Source organism: Brienomyrus brachyistius, unplaced genomic scaffold (assembly GCF_023856365.1).
Source record: "Brienomyrus brachyistius isolate T26 unplaced genomic scaffold, BBRACH_0.4 scaffold51, whole genome shotgun sequence".
NCBI lineage: Eukaryota > Metazoa > Chordata > Actinopteri > Osteoglossiformes > Mormyridae > Brienomyrus > Brienomyrus brachyistius.
In genome coordinates this window covers 1,989,083-2,009,371 of record NW_026042326.1, presented here as the reverse complement: position 1 = coordinate 2,009,371, position 20,289 = coordinate 1,989,083, and the positions used below count along the sequence as shown (strand labels likewise).

Below are 20,289 nucleotides of genomic sequence, written 5' to 3'. Positions count from 1 at the left end.
AATTTTGGAATGTATTGGGTGTTTTTAAAATCATTAACCTCTAACATTTTATATATTTATATATATTTACACAGGATAAACAGGCAAAGCTGATGTACACATTACAGGGACAAAATAGATACCTCACTTTTTGTCCCATTGTAATTCTAAGACAAGGCTCTCTGGGATGGAGAGTATGACTGCAAATTAGACCCACATTGTTACAATTTACAATGTGAATGGATTTTTCCACTAAAAGACATATCATGTGTGCCTTCCACTGGGATGGTAGAATCACAAGTATGACCAATAAGAAAGCAAACAGGACCAAGACAGACAGGCAACTGACATTTTGTAAAATACAAATTACGTGCTCCACAATCATGCACCAGAAAGAATAATAGAAATGTTTCATAAGACTGTTTGTCTGTTTGTAGTGCATGTACATTCATTCCAGTCTGAGTGGTTGTAATACTATACATCATAAGCAATAGTTCTCAAAAAACTCTGCAACCCCCAGATGGTCAGCATTTTTTGCTCCCTGCCATAAAGTCCTCATTTCTGCTTGCTCTTAGCTCAGGGAGCAAAAATGTAGATTGACTGGAGGTCCCCAAGAATTGATTTGACAAATTGTTATAAAGTAATGTATAATTAGGTGCTGCTGCCCTTTAAAGGTGAATCTTGTCAAAAATGTAACAAAAAAATTTTCCAGCTAACTTTACAATGCACTACAATGTATGCCTAATGGGAAAGCCCCAGGTCCAGATGGATTTCCAGCAGAATTCTACAAAACATTTTGGCCTCTGCTAGCACCACTATCGCATAGAATGGTTATAGAAATTAAAGAAACTTGCAGCATCCCTCCAAATATGAATTGTGCAGATATTAACCTGCTCCTCAAACCTGACAAAGACCCTGCTCTCCCCTCTAGCTATTGACCAATATCAATCTTAAATGCGAATCTTAAAATAATCAGCAAGGCACTGGCTAGTAGAATTGAAAAAATAACACCTTATATAATACATCCAGATCAAACGGGTTTCATTAAAGGCAGACAGTCCAGTAACAACATAAGGAAGCTAATTGGCGTAATAGACTACTGCAACATTCAAAATAAGGAAGCCATAATCATCTCATTGGATGCAGAAAAGGCTTTTGACAGGGTACAGTTCACCTAAAGCCTGCGTAAAAACGAATGATCAGATCTCCCCAAGCTTCATTCTCAGAATGGGCACTAGGCAAGGTTGTCCACTTTCTCCATCACTATTTGCTATATTTATCGAACCATTGGCAGCAGCAATTCGGAAAAATAACAATATCAAAGGTACCCAAACAGCAAATATAACCCATAAAATTAGTCTTTATGCGGATGATGTGTTACTTTTTCTTCAAAATCCACAGGGCTCTCTGAGGCCATAAGACTCATTGATAAGTTCTCCTCCATCTCAGATTACTCTATTAATTGGAACAAGTCAACTATTCTTCCAATATCTTGTGACTTTCAGTCCAATCCAACTATCCCACTTCAATCTGGGAACATTAGATACCTGGGTATTAACATTTCTGCCAAGCTGTCAGATCTGACGCGATTAAATCACAATCCTCTGCTTAAAAAGACAGAAGATGACCTGGCACGGTGGAATAATCTGCCCACGTCACTTATGGGAAGAGTAGCAACAATCAAAATGATGATCTTGCCAAAAATTAACTACATGTTCTCAATGTTTCCGAGTCAACCTCCGCTGGCTTGGTTCAAATCCCTGGACTCCTTAATTTCAAAATATTTATGGAAATCCAAGCCACCAGGAATAAGTTTAAAAACTTTACAGAAACCCAAAAACTGTGGTGGTATGGAGCTTCCTAATATGTACAACTACTTTCTTGCCAATAGACTGATATTTGTCCTAAAATGGACTACGCAAAACAACTTAGACTTTAACTGGCTGGATATCGAGCAAACTTTCTGTAATGATATTCGTATCCAGGACCTGCCTTTTATCAGTCATATACATATTGCTGTTTTAAGAGCATTAACATCAGCACATCGCTGACAGCCTGGTGGGAATTTCTTAAAATGAACCAAATTTCACTGGTTCCATGCAAACTGACACCCATCTGGAACAACCCTGACATCCTGTTAAATAAAAAGAAATAAACTTCCTTGCATGGCGTAATAAAGGAATCAAGTGCCTCAAACATATAATCCAAGACAATCGCATGATATCATTGAACAAAATAGCAGAAACCTATGGCATTGACAAAAACAAATACTTAGAATATCTTCAGCTTAAATCAATAATACATAATAGATGGTGCCGTAAGCAATTAGATCTGGAGCTTTCAGCTAAAATAGCAAACTTCCTAATAATTCCAACTAAAAAACTACTGTCCATCTCGCAGAATCTGATACAACACTCTCACTCCCTACCCACAAATGGGAAAGGGATTTATTCATCAACCCAGACACTAACTTCTTGAGGCAAATTTGCTTGAATACTTTTAGAATGACTCAGAACAAGAACCTGCAGCTGTTACAGTACAAAATTTTACACAGAACGCACTACACAGGGCAAAGGATGTTCCAGATGGGTATCAGAAATACTGACATATGTGTAACTTGTAAGAAGGACGCACCAGATCGTTGCCGGTCAACGAATTCTGGCAAAGGATTTGTAAAGACTTATCGACACACCTAGGGCATCCCATCCGACCCAACCCCTTACTTGGCCTGCTTGGGGACCTCACTAACATTAATATAGACACGAATAAATCTTGCATGCTTCTCACAGTACTAACCATTGCCAAGAAAACAATCCTTCTGAACTGAAAGCCAAAAGAGAATTTAAACATAACTCAGTTCAAAAATCTACTCTTGGATTATGTTTCCATGGAGAGGATGTCTGCCTGTAAGAAAAATCAATTGATCAAATTTGAACATAGTTGGACTCCAATAATTAATTTTTTAATGTAATGTTGTCGGGGGTGGTGGAGTCTTGCCCCCCCCCCCGTCCCGGGATGGGGGCTGGGTGGTGGGGGTCCTCTAGTGTTCCTCTTGGCTGAGGTTACGTGGTTGGGTTATCAGGGTGGCCGCTGGGGGATCAGGGGTTCTGCCACCACCCGGGTGAGCGGTGTGCTGGGGGGGGTCGGGGCCTCTGGGTTTCACCTGCATCGCTGCGCTGGGGTGGGTGGGTTTGTGGCTGTTGCTCTGGCTCCCGGGCGGGTGGGGCCTGGCCTGCCCGGGCCCGTCGCCTGCCGTTGGCGTTCCCGGTATTGGGCCCTCGGGCACTGTGGGGTGGCCGAGGAGCGGGGGTCACCCTGCCTGGCCGAATCGGCTCCCCTTTTGCCAGGGGGCCCGGGGTTGTCCTGTCCTTGACTGCTAGCTGGGGTCTCATCGGGCGTGGTGGGGCGGGACTCTGTTGCCTGTGGCGCCCGTGAGCCCTCCGGTTGGGTGTCCCTGCCGGCTGTGCGGTGTCGGGGATCCACAGTTCACGCCCTTATTGCTCTCCTGGGCCTGACACCACATTTCACACAACACTAGGGCTTTGAGGGGCAGTGGGGAGGTTGGGGGCAGCGGAGTGGCCTCGGTTGCCTTGTTTCCCCTGCCTTTGCCCCGGGGGTGGGGGGCGCTGTCACGTCCCCTGACGGCATCAAATGCCAGCACATCCAATGATAAATCAGTTCACATCTACACTTGCACATACAAGAATGGGCGCATAAGAGGTTGTTTGATGTCATTTTAATGAGTATTATGTTTCATATGGTTGTTTTTATTCTGTATTCCCCTACACTTTGTTTTCTACATCCCACCTTTATTACTATTCTTATTATTATTTCTGTTAAACATATATATATATATACATACATACATACATACATACATACATACATACATACATACACACACACACACACACACACACACACACACACACACACACACACACACACACACACACACACACACACACACACACACACACACACACACACACACACACATATATATATATACATGGGGGCGGCATGGTGGTTAGCACTGTTGCCTCACACCTCTGGGACCCGGGTTCGAGTCTCCGCCTGGGTTACATGTGTGTGGAGTTTGCATGTTCTCCCCGTGTCGTCGTGGGGTTTCCTCCGGATACTCCGGTTTCCCCCCGCAGTCCAAAAACATGCTGAGGCTAATTGGAGTTGCTAAAATTGCCCATAGGTGTGAATAGTGTGTGAGTGTGCCCTGCGATGGGCTGGCCCCCCATCCTGGGTTGTTCCCTACCTCGTGCCCATTGCTTCTGGGATAGGCTCCGGACCCCCCGCGACCCAATAGGATAAGCGGTTTGGAAAATGGATGGATGGATGGATATATATATATATATATATATATATATATATATATATATATATAAAATGTATTTTTTTCCACCATGGTGATTAATATCTGATATTGTTACGATTGTTGTGTCGTGTCCCCCTCTCTCCCTCCCCCTATTTTATTTAAATCACAGTACTTTGGAGTGGCCACTCTTTACACTGTACCTTTAATTTAATGTAAAATAAAGTTGTTCTCCAAAGGGGGGGGGTGGGCAATAAAAAAAAAGAAACTTAAAAGATCCACTGTTTCCATCTAGTACTGAGTAATGTCTCAACCAGATTGCCAATCTACTACTTTAAATGACATTTACAGGAGATTTCATCAGTGCATCAAGAACTATGTAGAATCCAGCACAAAAACAATGCAAAAGCCCCCCCACAAACAAGCACATGATGGGAAGAATGGACATATATCCCTCATTTATTTTGTTAAAATTATCCCTGACAATTTAATAATAACAAAGATTAAGAATTTTTAAAGAAAAGCAGGAGAGTCAAAGTCCCATTTTCATAAACAGATGGAGAATTAAAAAAAAAAAAAAACAGCATGACGAGTTTCTGAAAACCCATAACCACCACATGTAAGGTGAGGCTGTCACCTGGAAAGGGTCAAATAACATGAAGTACATGAAATGGGATAAAAGTAGACTAGAATGGGCAGTTACATACGCCAGCCAAAACCTTAAAAAAATACTAGTACTGAAACACAGGGAGAAAACTGAGACTTATGTATACTTTTATAACAGTCTAAAAGTAAAATATACATTAAACTGTGCACCACCTTGTGGACATATAGGATCATGGCATGCTGTAATTAAAACGTGAATGTCGTGACCCAGCAGTTGGGATCAGGATTGATGTGCAGCAAAACAAGAGCAGCAAAACATCCGAAAACTGTAGTTCGTCCTGCTAGATTCTCATGGACAGACATGACAGGCATATAGTTCAGTGCAGTGTTTCTTAACCCAGCATTGAAGGATCCCCAGAGAGTCCACACTTTTGCTCCCTCCCAGCTCCCAGCAAAAAGGTGGATCGACTGACTGTCCCTGAGGACCGAGGTGAGAAACACTGCTTTAGTAGGTCAGGTTAATTTTATCAGTGATAAAATTCAATAACAGCATTCAATAACCTTCAGCAGATTCTCAAACAGGCTCGACGAATTCTCACAAAAAAATCACTCATTGGCCAGGAAGTGTGACGGATACTGGAGAAAATTTCCTATCTGAATGAAACTCTGATAAACTTGGCTTTTCATAAATATGCTGTACATCTTAAAAGCAGTTTCTTCTGTGAGAGGACTCATATTTACAATGTGTCATCTCCCTTCATTGTGGACCCTGCCAGAACCTTGTGCAGTTCTCTGTATACACACAAACCTTGCTTACAAATACCCAGGGGCAGACGCCTGAAATCCATGCATCTGCACGCACTCAAGCGATTCTGTCCATCTGTCTGTAATACCACCTACCACCAGCAGGTGGCTGACAAGCCTTACACACTCATTCAGTCTGAAATGCAGCTTCCAGAGTCCCTTCCATGTTACTACACCCCCATGGGCACACCAGCTGACACCACCTCTTCAGTACAGGGAAGAAAAGAGGCTTGAAAAAGCAAATAAGAGAAGACCCTCATTAAGCATGGGAGCAGGTTTAGTTGAGGAGTCGTTTCAAGATACTGCATGAACTTTGATCATTCTTTGGGAGAGAACTGAACTGGAAGGTGGACGATACTGGCATCTGGTGAGGATTAAAGGACAGCCTGGCACTTCAAGCAACAGTGGGCCCCTGGCAACAGAAATTAAGCATCAAAGGTAGAGTAGTCCAGTCCATCCAGGGTGAGCTGGCTGCGGTGGGGGGAGTTGGGGCTGGGTGGACAGCTGGGGTTGGAGCTGTTAGATGGAGTTGAGTGTTTGGTGGTGTCCAAGTCAGGCTGGGGAGGGGGTTGACAGGAGAAGACACATAAGGGATGTGCTAGGCAACCAGCACTTACCAACAACACTGCAACAGGAGGAGTTTTTGTACCAGCCAGTTGTACCAGCAGTTGAACTTACAGGGCAGTCTACATGTGTGCGAACCAAGAGATAACCCACTCCATTTACGTAGTCAGTCTGTATTTCAGTCTGCGTGTGTGCAGGCCAAGGAGATCATCCACTCTACTCTGTTCATGCTGAAGTTTAAACTAGGAGGGTGCTTTAAGCATACCACTCAGAAATTCATTCCAGGAAGGAATTGCGAGATGTGGAGTATGGTCTCTCTGCCCAGAGGGCCCCTCACCTCTTTCTCCTCTGGCTCAGCATCGGAGACATTCCGTAATGATCCAGTGCCGCCCAAGTCTCCGGTAACTGCAGGACACAGCCAGAATCAACACACGTCTGATGTCCTGACAAACATAGTTTGTGCACATGTGTATGTCTGTACCTGTGAGGTACAGACCAGACTCAGTGTGTGCATGTGTGTGTTTGTGTTTTTACCCCTGAAGTACTGACCCGATACAGTGTGTGTGATCAATGGCTTGTTCCGCTGCCGGGTGGCACTGGAGATGCTGGAGACCGGCCGTACCCTCTCCTTTACAGGTTCATCCTGAGAAGATGGCACGACAGTCTGGTCCAGTGATGGGGGAGACAAAGATGGGGGAGGGGATGGGTGAGAAGAGCATGGGGAGAGACGGACAGGTACAGATGCTCGTATGGACAGTGAGACATGGCGAGACAGGCAAACAGCCACACCCGAATGGGCATCACATCACAGAAACAACTGCATGATGAACACGCACAGGCCTTCATTCCGGGAACAACGAGTCACCCTCACAGAAAACGGGCCTTCCGAAGAGCATGCAAGTACAGCTCCAGGTGTACATGACAGGATTTTTGACGCACTTGTCTTGGGTCACATGACCATGGAGCACAGCGGCACATGTTAAGGAGAGACAGAAATGGCACAGAGCACAAATAGGACAAAGGAGGGTTGGGTGGAGGGGAAGGCAGCGCCTACCCATCCCAAGGAGGAGGTGGAGGGAGAGGAGGAAGAGGAGGAGAGTGGAAGACTTTGCTGCGAAGAGGATTCTTTCTGTAGATAGAGCTCAGCGGACATAGGGCTCATGTGATAGATGTGTTCAAAGTTGGTAGGAGGAGAGATCAAGGCATGGTGTTGGGAGGGAGTAGGGGAGTGAGACTCACTCTGCTGGCCAACAAGAGAGGAGAGGAGAAAAAGAAGAGGCAGAAAGACCATGAGTGAAGGACTGGGTGCAAAAAGGAAGCAGTCAAGTCAGAGAGCGGCCAGTAGAGGGTGCCAATGGCCACAATGTAGAGTGGCCTCAGTGGCCTCACTAGAGATCAGCTTGTAGGGGGTGCTCTTGCCAGCAGTCTCACCGCAGAGTGGTTTATAGGGGGCACCAACAGCCTGTAAAAAGCATGCTTGCCAGGGCCTTACCAGAGGCAGGTCCATCAGAACCTGCATGCCATCTCCTGGGCCCATGTGAACCACATGATTGAAGTTGATGGGGTTAGAAATCATTCTGGACCGCAGCGATGGGTCCTTCAGCATCTCCCTGTGGGACATGCAGCACAGAGTAGGGTGAGCATGTGTTAGATGAGGGTGAGGTGGGAGTGGGTCTCATCACATAATATGACATCACCTCCTCTGCTGCAGCCTCTCCTCCTCAGGCACCTTGAAGAGGAACTTCCTTTTGCTGCGTGTCCTTAACATCAACTTCCTGCTGTTGTCTGAGGTCTCTGGGATGGTCAAGTCAGAAACCTCTGTGGGGGAGGACAGGAGACTTCAGTAGAACAGACCCATCACTGACACAAACATTGGGTTATACTGACACAATAAAAGTCCATTCTCCAATTCTGCTGGTAAGTCAAGTTACTGTATTGTTATTTCACACAGCTGAAACAAAACTGCGTTTCTACAGAGCATCATACAGCTGATATAATACATAATAATGCAGAATACAATTTGAAAAAATTAAAGTAGAATAAAACCAGTACAGAACAACAATGCATATAATACAAGCAAACATTGCACATAAACAGGCTGTACAAACAGCATAAGAACATAAGAACTATACAAACGAGAGGAGGCCATTCGGCCCATCAAGCTCGCTTGGGGAGAACTAAACTAATAGCTCAGAGTCGTTAAAATCTTATCTAGCTCTGATTTAAAGGAACCCAAGGATTCAGCTTGCACTACATTATCAGGAAGGCTATTCCATACTCTGACTACGCGCCGTGTAAAGAAGTGCTTCCTTAAATCCAGCTTGAAATGTTCTCCCGCTAATTTCCACCTATGGCCACGAGTTCGTGTATTTAAACTAATGCTGAAGTAACTATTTGGTTGAACAGCATCCAAACCTGTTAGAATCTTATATACCTGGATCATATCCCCCCTCAGTCTCCTTTGCTTGAGACTGAACAGATTTAGCTCAAGTAACCGCAGAAACAGTGTAGTGTAAATGAGCATTTATAAGAACCATTTATAAGAGGGTGGCAGCTGAGAAGTCTGATAGTCTGACTCCTATATAGCCTGGTGAAGTGTACAGAATGCTTTGGAGCCTTTTCTCCAGATGGCAGGAGGGTGAACAGGCTCTCTGATGTGTGCAAGGGGTCACGTGTCATGGAGTTGGCTCTGTTGTTTTAGCGTTGGTTATAGAAGTCCATGAGGGTAGAGACATACCCTGTGCCAGCCTGGTTCAAAACCTCCACTATCATTCCCATCCCCAAGAAGCCCAGGATCTCAGGACTGAATGACTACAGACCTGTTGCCATGACCTACGGTAATGAAGTCATTTGAGCGTCTCAGATCTATCACCGACTCTCTCCTGGACCCAATGCAGATCTGCAGACAATGCTATTAACACAGCTCTTCAGTTTATCATCCAGCACCTGGATTGTCTTGGATGTGATGTCAGGATTCTATTTGTGGACATCAGCTCTGCATTCAGTATGATCATCCCAGCTCTACTCTAGCACAAGCTCTCCCAGCTGGGTGTGCTGAGCTTCATCTGCAGGTGGATCACTGACTTCCTGTCTAACAGGAAGCAGTATGTAAAGCTGGGGAAGCACATCTCTGACTTCCTGATCATAAGCACCAGTTGCCTTCAAAGCTGCGTCCTGTCTCTTCTGCTGTACACCAACAACTGCACCTCTAGTCAACATTCCTTCATGCTACTGAGATTTGTGGACAACACCACCCTCATTGGGCTTATCTCTGGAAGGGTGAGTCCATCTACAGGAGAGTGAATCATCATCTGCTGATCTGGTGCAGTGGAGATGCTCTGACACTGCTCTGACAGTGGAGATGGTAGTGGACTATCCTGGCTCAACCCCTCCCCACCCGCATGAGTCCCTGGCCAATACAGTGGAGTCCTTCTGCTTCCTGGGCATCATCTCCTAGGATCTCAAGGTGGGGCTCCTCATAAAAAAGCCCAACAGATGATGTACGTCCTACGGCAGCTGAAGTTCAACTTGCCAAGGACAACAATTGTACACTTCTACACAGCCATCGAGTCCATCCTCACCTACTCCATCACCATCTGGTATGCTGCTGCCACTGCCAAAGACATGGGCTGACTGCAGCACATCATCTGCTCTACAGAGAAGGTGATTGACTGAAATCTGCCATCCCTCAAGGATCTGTACACCTCTGGGTGGGTGTTTCACAAAACATGTTCAAATCACTACTGTCTGGCAAAAGACTGAGGTCCATCAAGACCAGAACCACACACCACAAAAATGGTTTCTTCCCTTCAGCAACTGAACTCATTGACAAGCCCTCTGACCCCCAGTGGCAGTCCCTGCCTCCACCCATCCTCCTTTTTTGATCCTTTGTTTCTTAATACTTGTTGCTTTTATTACTCACTGTAGTTTTTTTGTATGGAGCACCACCATACCAAAGAAAACTTCCTGAAAGAAATATGCATTTCAGTTACACCTAACGGCACCACATCTATTGTCACCGTAGCTAAATATTTCAAATTTAAACCTGGATGGCTGAAAACTACTTATCACTAAATGCTCAGAAAACTAGGGTTCTGTTTGGAGGCAGGTCTGCAGGTAGGAATTTTATAATCTCGGCCCTCCACTCCAAAGGGCTGATCTTTTCCCTCGACAGCTCAGCCCGTAACCTAGGTGTAATGTAAGTGCATTATGAATGGCGTGATTCCTACAGCTACACATCACCAAACTGCAAAGATTTCTTACCATTCAAGACACAGAGAAATTGATACATGCCTTTGTATAAAATAGGTTAGACTACTGTAATGCTCTGTCACCTGGGAGCACACACTGCACATTAAATACCTTGCAGCATATTAAAAATGCGGCAGCTTGAATTGTCACCAGGAGCAGGAAATTTGAACACATAACCCCTGTTCTTAGTTCCCTGCTTTGGCTTCCTGCTAGGTTCAGAGCCGACTTCAAAGTTCTCTTACATAAATATAAGGCGCTTAAAGGTCTAGCTCCTGCCTACCTGACAGAAAATCTTCAAGTTTACAAGCCGCATCGTCCACTCAGATCACAGAATGCAGGTTTCCTTGTCGTTCCACACACAAATAAAGTGAGAGCGAGCAGTAAAGCATTCTGCTGTAGGGCTTCAATATTGTGGAACGGTCTACCAGCCTATGTTCGGGATGCTCATTCGGTCTCAGTCTTTAAATCTCGACTGAAGACCCATTACTTTAGCTTAGCTTACCTGCAACCTAACACAACATAACTATGGCTGTTGGTGCTGCTGTACATGTCTTTTTATCTACTATACTTGTCCATTTATGTGTCAATGCATGTTCTGACCATCCATGCTCTCTGCCTTCCTGTATGTTCGGATGGTGCCCAACTGAGCTGGAGTCCTAGTACAATCCTATGGAGGAATGACACCATGAATGGGACATATGAACTATCATTGTGGGCGCAGCCTTCATGGCCACCTGACAGCCTAGCATGGAGAAAAGACTTACCGATGAACTTTGGCCAACATTCACAGGCCAACATGGACAACAGACTCAATGATGGACTTTGTCTTCATTTGTAAATCACAGCTTATACCTACCTTTTGCAAACATGTTCACTTTTCTGTTTTCAGTAATGTTAGTATGCCCAGGGGGCTTGGGCAGACAGTTGACCTTGGACTCCCAGAGGTTTTTTTAATCTTTACTTGGGAGTTTTTGGTTCCACTCCTCCATTGTCTTCTGGCTCTCTTTATTTCATTTCTTTCCTTCCTTTTTCCCATTCTGTATCTCTCTCTAATGATGTTTTATGTATCACACATCCATGTAAAGCACTTTGGGACAACTCTGTTGTGAAAGGTGCTATATAAAAATAAATTTAGTTGAATTGAATAGATTGAATAGATTCAGAGCGGCATGGTGGTGCAGTGATTAGCACTGTTGCCTCACACCTCTGTTCTTCCCATGTTGTCGTGGGGTTTCCTCCGGGTACTCCGGTTTCCCCCCACAGTCCAAAAACATGCTGAGGCTAATTGGAGTTGCTAAATTGCCCGTAGGTGTGCATGTGTGAGTGTGCCTTGCGATGGGCTGGCCCCCCATCATGGGCTGTTCCTTGCCTCGTGCCCATTGCTTCCGGAATAGGCTCCGGACCCCCCGTGACCCAGTAGGATAAGCGGTTTGGAAAATGGATGGATGGATGAATAGATTCAACATGCTTTGCGCTAATCCACTTTGGAGAACGTTTTCCTGATTTCTTCGGTGGACAGACGGAGGACTTGATCATTGGGACGAGGGTTGCTTTTTTGCACTTGCACATCATTGTGAGTGTGAAGGTGTCTATGAAAGTCCGGAAGACAAATCACTGGGACAAGTCTGGAGTGTAGTGTGAGGGTCACTGCTCAGTAAGTGGCTGTGGATCCTTTGTGCATAGCTCCTCTTGGTCGTTCTGCTGGCACGAATCACGGTACTCCTTGCTGCTTTGTAGGCTATGCTGCGAGCATTCAGCAGTGCTCAGACTTCATTCGTTAGCTGCGGTTTCTGGTTGGCATGTACAGGTGCTCAGAGACTGACGATGCAGTTACCTTCCAATGAACCCCTTGTAAGTGGAAAATATTATAAGCCAAATACAAATATGATATGGCAAATGAATAAGTAAATAAATAAAACTACTGTCACTGGATAAGTAAAAAAATTATTACTGTAACAAACTAAATACTAGTATCAATATTTATTGATAAGTAAATGAATATAAGTTTATTCGATTAAACACACAAAAAAAACGATGACATATTTCTAGTCAAGATTACTACCAAGATTGGACTCGTGGCTGGATGGATACTGCCATCACCCGGCATCAGTTGGAAGTATCGTATGGCATATCACTAGCCTGGGAAGAGATCAATATTCAAAGATGGCTACTGAAGGTGCCTGAATTACTATCAGACCATCATAAAGTTGAAATATTTGTAGTAAGATTTCCTGTGAGAGTCTGAAAGCGTGTCATGCCAGATGCTTGAGATTTGGCAACCCTGAACACGTACATTTTTTGTTTCACCCGAGTTGACTTATATATTAACATTACTTTATACAGTTGTTAAAAAGCGGAAGCTTCAACGAACATGAAATGACCAATAAACTACATCTATTTATCCAGAATGTAATATAATACGTACTGTGTTGCTTACGATTTTAGGACAGAGTGGCCACTCCGTTAGGAATATTGCAGCTTTTTGGTTGCGGGTATAAGCTTCACTGCTGCTACTAACATTAATGGCACATTAGTGCAAACAAAAGGCTGCATATGCCAAACTACGTCTTAATTGGCGGTTAAAGGCATTTGACGTTCATTGCTGTGGGAAACACTGGTTCCAGTGCTAAACCACTACTGAAAAGACCACAAAAGCTGCACCGGTTGAAATAGAAGCACTCCGTCAGGTTTTAAATCATAACTTTCTGTCCGTATGGGACAGCTTAGTGACCTCTGGTTTAGACTGAAGGTGGCAGCATGCTTAAAATGTAACCAACAAAAAATTGATATCATTTTTGCAATACGACATCATGTGAGCATTCATTTGTTCTGATCCCACCCACCATCTACAATTGGCTACACAAAACACACTAGTCACTAGTGCTGCAATGTTCTGGAAGTAAAAACAAATGGCTTTGTCATCATAAATGCCTATAAAAGAAGACTCAATGAACTCGTGTAAAGTTATCCACATTTATAACAGGTGGCGTTGTGTTAAGTATGTATCAGATTGAAGAAAAATGGATGGAGCAGCTGGTCTGTTGTGTTAGCTGCTAAGCTGATGCGGACACCTGCTGGTTTGCCTCACTTCTGTTTTCTCTCACCATTTCTTTTTGCAGGGGGGGCAAAAATCGGCCTTTGCTTTAGGGTCATGTGCAGTAATCCAAGGCATCGTAGTGGATCAGTTATTGGTGAAGTCAAATAGTGACAAATTCTTCAGATTTGTTTCGCAATCATCTCTATTGTGCTAGTTTGGATTTTGGAATGTTTTGACTAAGATGTACATTAAATACAATTTGCTGATTTTGGTTACTCTATAAAAGCTGCTGCATTTGTTCATGGTGCCATCAAAGTGGCACAAGTGAACAGGTATTTTAACCAACAGTTTAACTAAAAATGGGTACCGTTTTACTAATTAGTGCCCATAAGTTGAGCATGATTTATTCTGAGGGGGCAGTCATGGGGACAGCATACCTGACGAGTGATGGTTGAAGTAGGTGAGCCGGGGCTGCTCAGAGCCCAGAAGATTCAGACTGCCATCTAGGTTCAGGGGTCGGATCTGGGGTGGAGGAAAAAGGGGGGTCAGCTTAGAGGCTGCATGGTGAGCACACAGACATGCACTATGACACCCACCTTCCTGAGAGAGAGCGTTTGCACCCACTCCATGCTGTTGATATCAAAGATATCAATGCCGTAGTCACTGTACACGCTCAGGTAGGATAGGTTAGAGCCTGGAATGGGAAGAAAACATGAGCAAAATGTCACAGGCAGACATAGAGAGAGACACACACACAGACATTTTGGCTGTGCTGACAATTGATAAGGTACTTGATATGTTGGACTATAACACGTCTTGTGACGTCACCTCAGCATGGATTTTTGTGGTCATTCTCCACTATCCATCCATCCATTATCTAAACCGCTTATCCTACTGGGTCGCGGGGGGTCCGGAGCCTATCCCGGAAGCAATGGGCACGAGGCAGGGAACAACCCAGGATGGGGGGCCAGCCCATCGCAGGTCATTCTCCACTATCCATCCATCCATTATCTAAACCGCTTATCCTACTGGGTCGCGGGGGGTCCGGAGCCTATCCCGGAAGCAATGGGCACGAGGCAAGGAACAACCCAGGATGGGGGGCCAGCCCATCGCAGGTCATTCTCCACTATCCATCCATCCATTATCTAAACCGCTTATCCTACTGGGTCGCGGGGGGTCCGGAGCCTATCCCGGAAGCAATGGGCACGAGGCAGGGAACAACCCAGGATGGGGGGCCAGCCCATCGCAGGTCATTCTCCACTAATTACAGTAAAACCTTGGATTTGCTAGTGTTTTGCAAGACGAGCAAAAATTTTTTTCAAAATTTTAACTTGATAAACAAGTGAGGTCTTGCAATATGAGTATTACGTATACGTTTTGTCTGCCTAGCATCATGTGATCACACCGATGGTTTTTCTCTCTCTTGCCGCAGGATTGTGGGTAATCGTTTCCCATGCTTGGTCTCAGTCGGCGTGCCACACTCGTATAGTGTAAAATTTTGTAGAAAAGCACCACCCGAATAAGCGCGTAGCAGTGCAAGCAATGAATCTGTTTAATGACAATGCAATGTCCACATTTCCATGAAATCAAAAAAGGAGGCAAAAGCAGTTGTCATCGGATAGGTTCCTTGTTAAAGTCGCACAAAAAGAAAAAGATTCCAGTGAGCCAACAGATAGCAGTGATTTCGTTAGTTATAAGATAAGATAAGATAAGATTGCCTTTATTAGTCCCACGGGTGGGAAATTTGCGTTTTACAGCAGCAAAGTGGACAGTGCAGCAGAAATAAGCAGAATGCAGAAAAAAATCAAGTATCAAACAATAGAAATAAGAAATATAAATAAAATACATAGTGAAAGTCGTCCTACAAAATAACTCTTCTCTTCTCCTCTCGTCTCCCTCACACCATCCACGATTCTTTTCAAAGGTAAAGTGCAGGTTAGTTTGTTTTATGTACTTTTACTTTAACCATCCATCCATCCGTTTTCCAAACCGTTTATCCTACTGGGTCGCAGGGCGGTTCGGAGCCTATCCCGGAGGCAATGGGCACGAGGCAGGGAATAACCCAGGATGGGGGGCCAGCCCATCGCAGGGCACACTCACACACCATTCACTTGCTCATGCACACCTATGGACAATTTAGCAACTCGAATTAGCCTCAGCATGTTTTTGGACTGGGGGGGGAAACCGGAGTACTTTTACTTTATATTTTGTATTAATCATTTTTATATGAATATTTTTGGGTTGTGGAACGAATCATCTGAGTTTCCATTATTTCTAATGGGAAAATTTGCTTTTATATACGAGTGCTTTGGATTACAAGTACGTTTCCGGAACGAATTATGCTCGCAATCCGAGGTTTCACTGTATTATAAAAACCTGACACTTACTCCCCATCATGAAACCATAAAACATCAAATTTATAAAAACCTGAGAATGCAATAAAAAAAAAAAAATGCCAGGAATCTTATTTTGTTTGGTTACTTAGGGTTAAGGTTAGGGCTGGGTAGTGGTTAAGGTTGTCAAAATTGGGATTAGGGTTATGCCTGTAGAAATGAAAACCAATTAATATGACTGAGCCCATTGTTCTTGAACAGACAGACACGTACGCAGACGCACATGGAGTCACATACAGAAACGCAGACTGACACAGACACACACGCACACAGACAGACACGCATGCAGACACATACATAGACAGACACACATGCAGACAGAGACACTGACAGACATATACAGTAGGCAGACACTGACAGACAAGCACACAGACAGAGACACTGACAGACACACACGAAGACAGACACACAGACAGAGACACAGACAGAGACACAGACAGAGACACAGACACACATGCAGACAGCGACATAGACAGACACACAGACAGACACAGAGGTACGTACAGCAGGCAATGGGTGTGGCTGGCCACATGAGCTCCTGGGTGCGGGAGCGGCGACCCTGGCGGTTCACATAGACGCCCAGCTGACTGAAGCAGAGCAGCACCTCGTCGGTGCCCACGGGGGTGGCGTGCAGCGCATCCAGAGACTGCTGGCTCAGGAAGGAGAGCGATGGGTCGGTGGGGCCCACCAGGCTAACGGGTGAGGACTCCCCCTGCAGGGCAAGCAGGGCGAAGCCGGACGGGTAGCCAACGCAGATGCGCTCGTGCAACATGCCCAGCCACTGGACCACACCCGGCATTTGCACGTCCCAGAGGCGGCGGTGGTGTGGCCTGCTACGGGTCACCTCGTAGCACAGCAAGTGGCGCTTGACAGCGGCCAGCAGACAGGCAGGGCCCCCAGGCCGCAGCTCACCAGTGGTCAGCACCTGGCAACCCTTGGTCTCAGCCAACTTGACATCGTGTGCCCCCTCCACACCCTCCAGCACCTCCCAGGGATAGAAGTGTACGTGGCGGTAGCGGCCGCACAACAGTACGACCAAGTTCTCCTTGGGTATCAACTCGATCTGCTGCACTTTCCTACAGTCTGTCGCTCGTACAATCACTGGGGATACAGATGGAAGATGGGAGGTGGGGGCAGTCAAGTGGGGCAATTACAGGGAAACCCAGTGGATGAGGCCCAATCATGACAAAGACACTCAATAACAGGTAAACGACCATCACGGTGACACTCAGGAGAATCTGATATCACTCCACAGGCTGGGGTTGAGTGAATGGTCTTAATCATCAACAAAGCCCTTCATTTTGGATGGGGGACTTCTTAAAAAATCTGTGTCTGTAGCTGTCCTTTCATGTGCCACAATTATGTGGAGCTGCTTCATCCTTCATTCAGCTTCTCACAAAAAGGGAGCACATACAGATCTTCATCTTTTGTTAGCAATTAAGTGGTAACAGGATATGTGAAACGTTTTGAACTGTCAGATTCCCATGGCCACTTAGCCTCTGCGGCTACCCTTTTTTTTGCCACCACTTTTGGTGCAATGTCAAAAAATTCCAGATGTTCACCCAAACAGTGTGTCTGCAAAGTTTGACAAAGATTCTTCAAATACTTAGAGAGACTGTGCTAATGGTATCAAGTGTCCAGGTAACACACCAAACCTTACCATCCCTGGTGACTTCGATGACAAACAAGCCTTCCTCTGTGCCCAAGGCCACTCGTTCTCTGTCTGGGGATGGGGGGGAGGGGGGGGGGGGGCACACGAGACCAAGTTCAGAGCAACAGAGCAATCAATTTTCCCAGGAAACCTTCAATGCCCTCTGATCCAGGGTCACATCCTCAACCAGCTAACACCCTGTGGCTGTGTCTGAATTCAGGAGCTACATCCTTCTAAAGCTGAAGACCGAATTTTTTCACAGTGGCATGACAAGGCTGACCCATTTCGAAGGGTCTTTCAAATGCAGCCTAGAAATTCATCCTTTTTTTGCAGAGTTGCAAAGGATCCTCGCAAAGGCTTCTTCCCCAACTGTGCGCAGCTTGTACTGACCCTGTGCTTAGACCTGGGAACCACGAAGCCCATAATCGCCCGGATTCAGACTTGAGAACCATGCAGCCTATAGTGACCCAGGAACAGATGTGGGAACCACGTAGCCTGTATTAACCTGGGATCAGACCTTGGAACCACGCAGCCTGTACTAACCCGGGATCAGACAAGGTACCTGCGCAGCCCGTACTGACCCGGGATAAGACCTGGTTGCCCACGTAGCCCACACTAACCTGGGATCAGACCTGGGTACCAATACAGCCCATACTAACCTGCGATCAGACCTGGGTACCCACACAGCCCATACTAACTTGGGATCAGACCTGGATGCCCATACTAACTTGGGATCAGACCTGAGTACCCAACAGCCCATACTAACTTGGGATCAGACCTGGATATCCACACAGTCCATACTATCTTGGGATCAGACCTGGGTACCCAACAGCCCATACTAACTTGGGATCAGACCTGGGTACCAACACAGCTCATACTAACTTGGGATCAGACCTGGGTACCAACACAGCCCATACTAACTTGGGATCAGACCTGGGTACCAACACAGCCCATACTAACTTGGGATCAGACCTGGGTACCAACACAGCCCATACTAACTTGGGATCAGACCTGGGTACCAACACAGCCCATACTAACTTGGGATCAGACCTGGGTACCCATGCAGCCCGTACTAACCCAGGATCAGCCCTGGGTACCAACACAGCTCATACTAACTTGGGATCAGACCTGGGTACCAACACAGCCCATACTAACTTGGGATCAGACCTGGGTACCCATGCAGCCCGTACTAACCCAGGATCAGTCCTGGGCTCCCACGTAGCCCGTACGAACCTAAGATCAGATGTGGGTACCCATGTAGCCCGTACTGATCCGGGATCAGACCTGAGCCACAGTAGCTCACCCAGGATGGCAGCTGATAATGTCATCTTAATGGCAGGCAGGCCACTGTCGTAGGCCTCGCTCAGCAGGTGCACGGAACGTTCTGGGGGCTGGCTCTTCTGCACGATGGTCTTCAAACCCTCCAGGATGCCCACCCACTTCCTCTTTTCAGACTCGTTCTCTGCTAGCACCAGCAACGAGGCCGTGCGTGCTGGTGAGTTCAGCAGCGATGATGTCACCTGGGGTAGAGGGTTAGGTCACCATGTTAAAACGATGGCACAACTATGGCATCAAAACAATGATAGGCATACAGCAGTAAATGCACGGTGCACCCACGGCATTAACAGGTCGGCATGCCCATGGTGTTAAAGGGATAGCATGCTCATATTTTTAAAGAGATATTGCATGACGGAAAAGCTGATACATGCAGGGACAAGAACTTACCCTGAATATGCAGGGGACGTCCTTCCGTGTTGCGTGGATGACATCCGAGTCCAGCACCGAGCTTACAGAGAAGGCTTCGTCTCTGAAAATCAGGGGAGCAAGTTTGAGACGCATGCAGCCCCAACTCCATGAAAATGGGGGGGGTCTTGCTGCGGGACACTCACCTGAGATCAAGCACCTGGTTGGCCACCACACCAGGCTGCGTGGACTTGCCCTCAGGGACGTCGTACAGGAAGAGCTTGCAATCGCATAGTACAGCGTAGACTCTCTGCCAGCCCTTCCGCACGCCTAACGGCTTAGGGATCTGCCGGAGGGCTCACATTACTGACCTGGGCCTCGATGAGAGTAATTAAACTGCACTCATGGTTAGACAGGTCTTAGCTACATGGGGAAAGCTGGGTGTTTTCACTTCTGGGACACTACCATGTTGCAAAAACACTTATTAGGAAATAACAGCAGCATCTCATAGGGACACTAGTCCAATTTCACAGGAGCCACTCACTGCCTGCCCGGCCTGCCTGCCCCTTTGTCACTGGTGACGGGTAGGGTAGGAGTGCGTGTATTAAGAAGGGGGTGACAGAAACCCAACAGGCCAAGAAGACAGCCACTGCTCAGCGATTTAAATGCGAACAATGTATGGTTCGGCCTCCAGGGGATGCCCTGGGGGGCAACATGGCGGAGGTTTTACCCTGACGAAGCCCCTGTAGGCTGTGCCAATGCCCCGGTGCATGTCGATGCCCAGTGGCCTCTTCGCCTGCTCCAGGGGGATGGGGCACACCTGTGGAGCGTAGTCCTTGCAGGAGACGTGGCAGATGAAGGAGCACACTGAGGGCCAGGGGTGGGGGGGGGGGGGGGGGGTAGGGAAGCAGACAGTCAGCTGGTGTGTGAAGATGGTGCTGAGATGCTGCAATTTAACTGCTTACTGGGCTTGCATGCTCATTCGCATTTAAAA

At 46.2% G+C, this 20,289-nt stretch overlaps 1 protein-coding gene across 4 annotated transcripts in view; it reads right to left on the bottom strand.

Moving 5' to 3' along the window:
• Positions 1-4,747: 4,747 nt before the first annotated feature.
• LOC125723782 (serine/threonine-protein kinase MRCK beta-like) overlaps positions 4,748-20,289 on the bottom strand; it is a 60,002-nt gene continuing 44,460 nt past the window's right edge. For 2 of the 4 annotated variants that reach the window (XM_049000518.1, XM_049000521.1), the window contains 14 exons: positions 20,026-20,162; positions 19,502-19,641; positions 19,338-19,419; positions 18,916-19,132; positions 17,622-17,684; positions 16,466-17,062; positions 14,165-14,262; positions 14,006-14,090; positions 7,978-8,098; positions 7,773-7,890; positions 7,335-7,523; positions 6,830-6,944; positions 6,618-6,685; positions 4,748-6,273 (listed from right to left, as the gene is read on the bottom strand). In XM_049000518.1, coding sequence (XP_048856475.1) covers positions 6,142-6,273; positions 6,618-6,685; positions 6,830-6,944; positions 7,335-7,523; positions 7,773-7,890; positions 7,978-8,098; positions 14,006-14,090; positions 14,165-14,262; positions 16,466-17,062; positions 17,622-17,684; positions 18,916-19,132; positions 19,338-19,419; positions 19,502-19,641; positions 20,026-20,162 — 2,162 coding nt within the window. In that variant the 3' untranslated portion in view covers positions 4,748-6,141. The remainder of the gene's footprint in view (positions 6,274-6,617; positions 6,686-6,829; positions 6,945-7,334; positions 7,524-7,772; positions 7,891-7,977; positions 8,099-14,005; positions 14,091-14,164; positions 14,263-16,465; positions 17,063-17,621; positions 17,685-18,915; positions 19,133-19,337; positions 19,420-19,501; positions 19,642-20,025; positions 20,163-20,289) is intronic. The other 2 variants (XM_049000519.1, XM_049000520.1) reach the window with 2 other exon arrangements.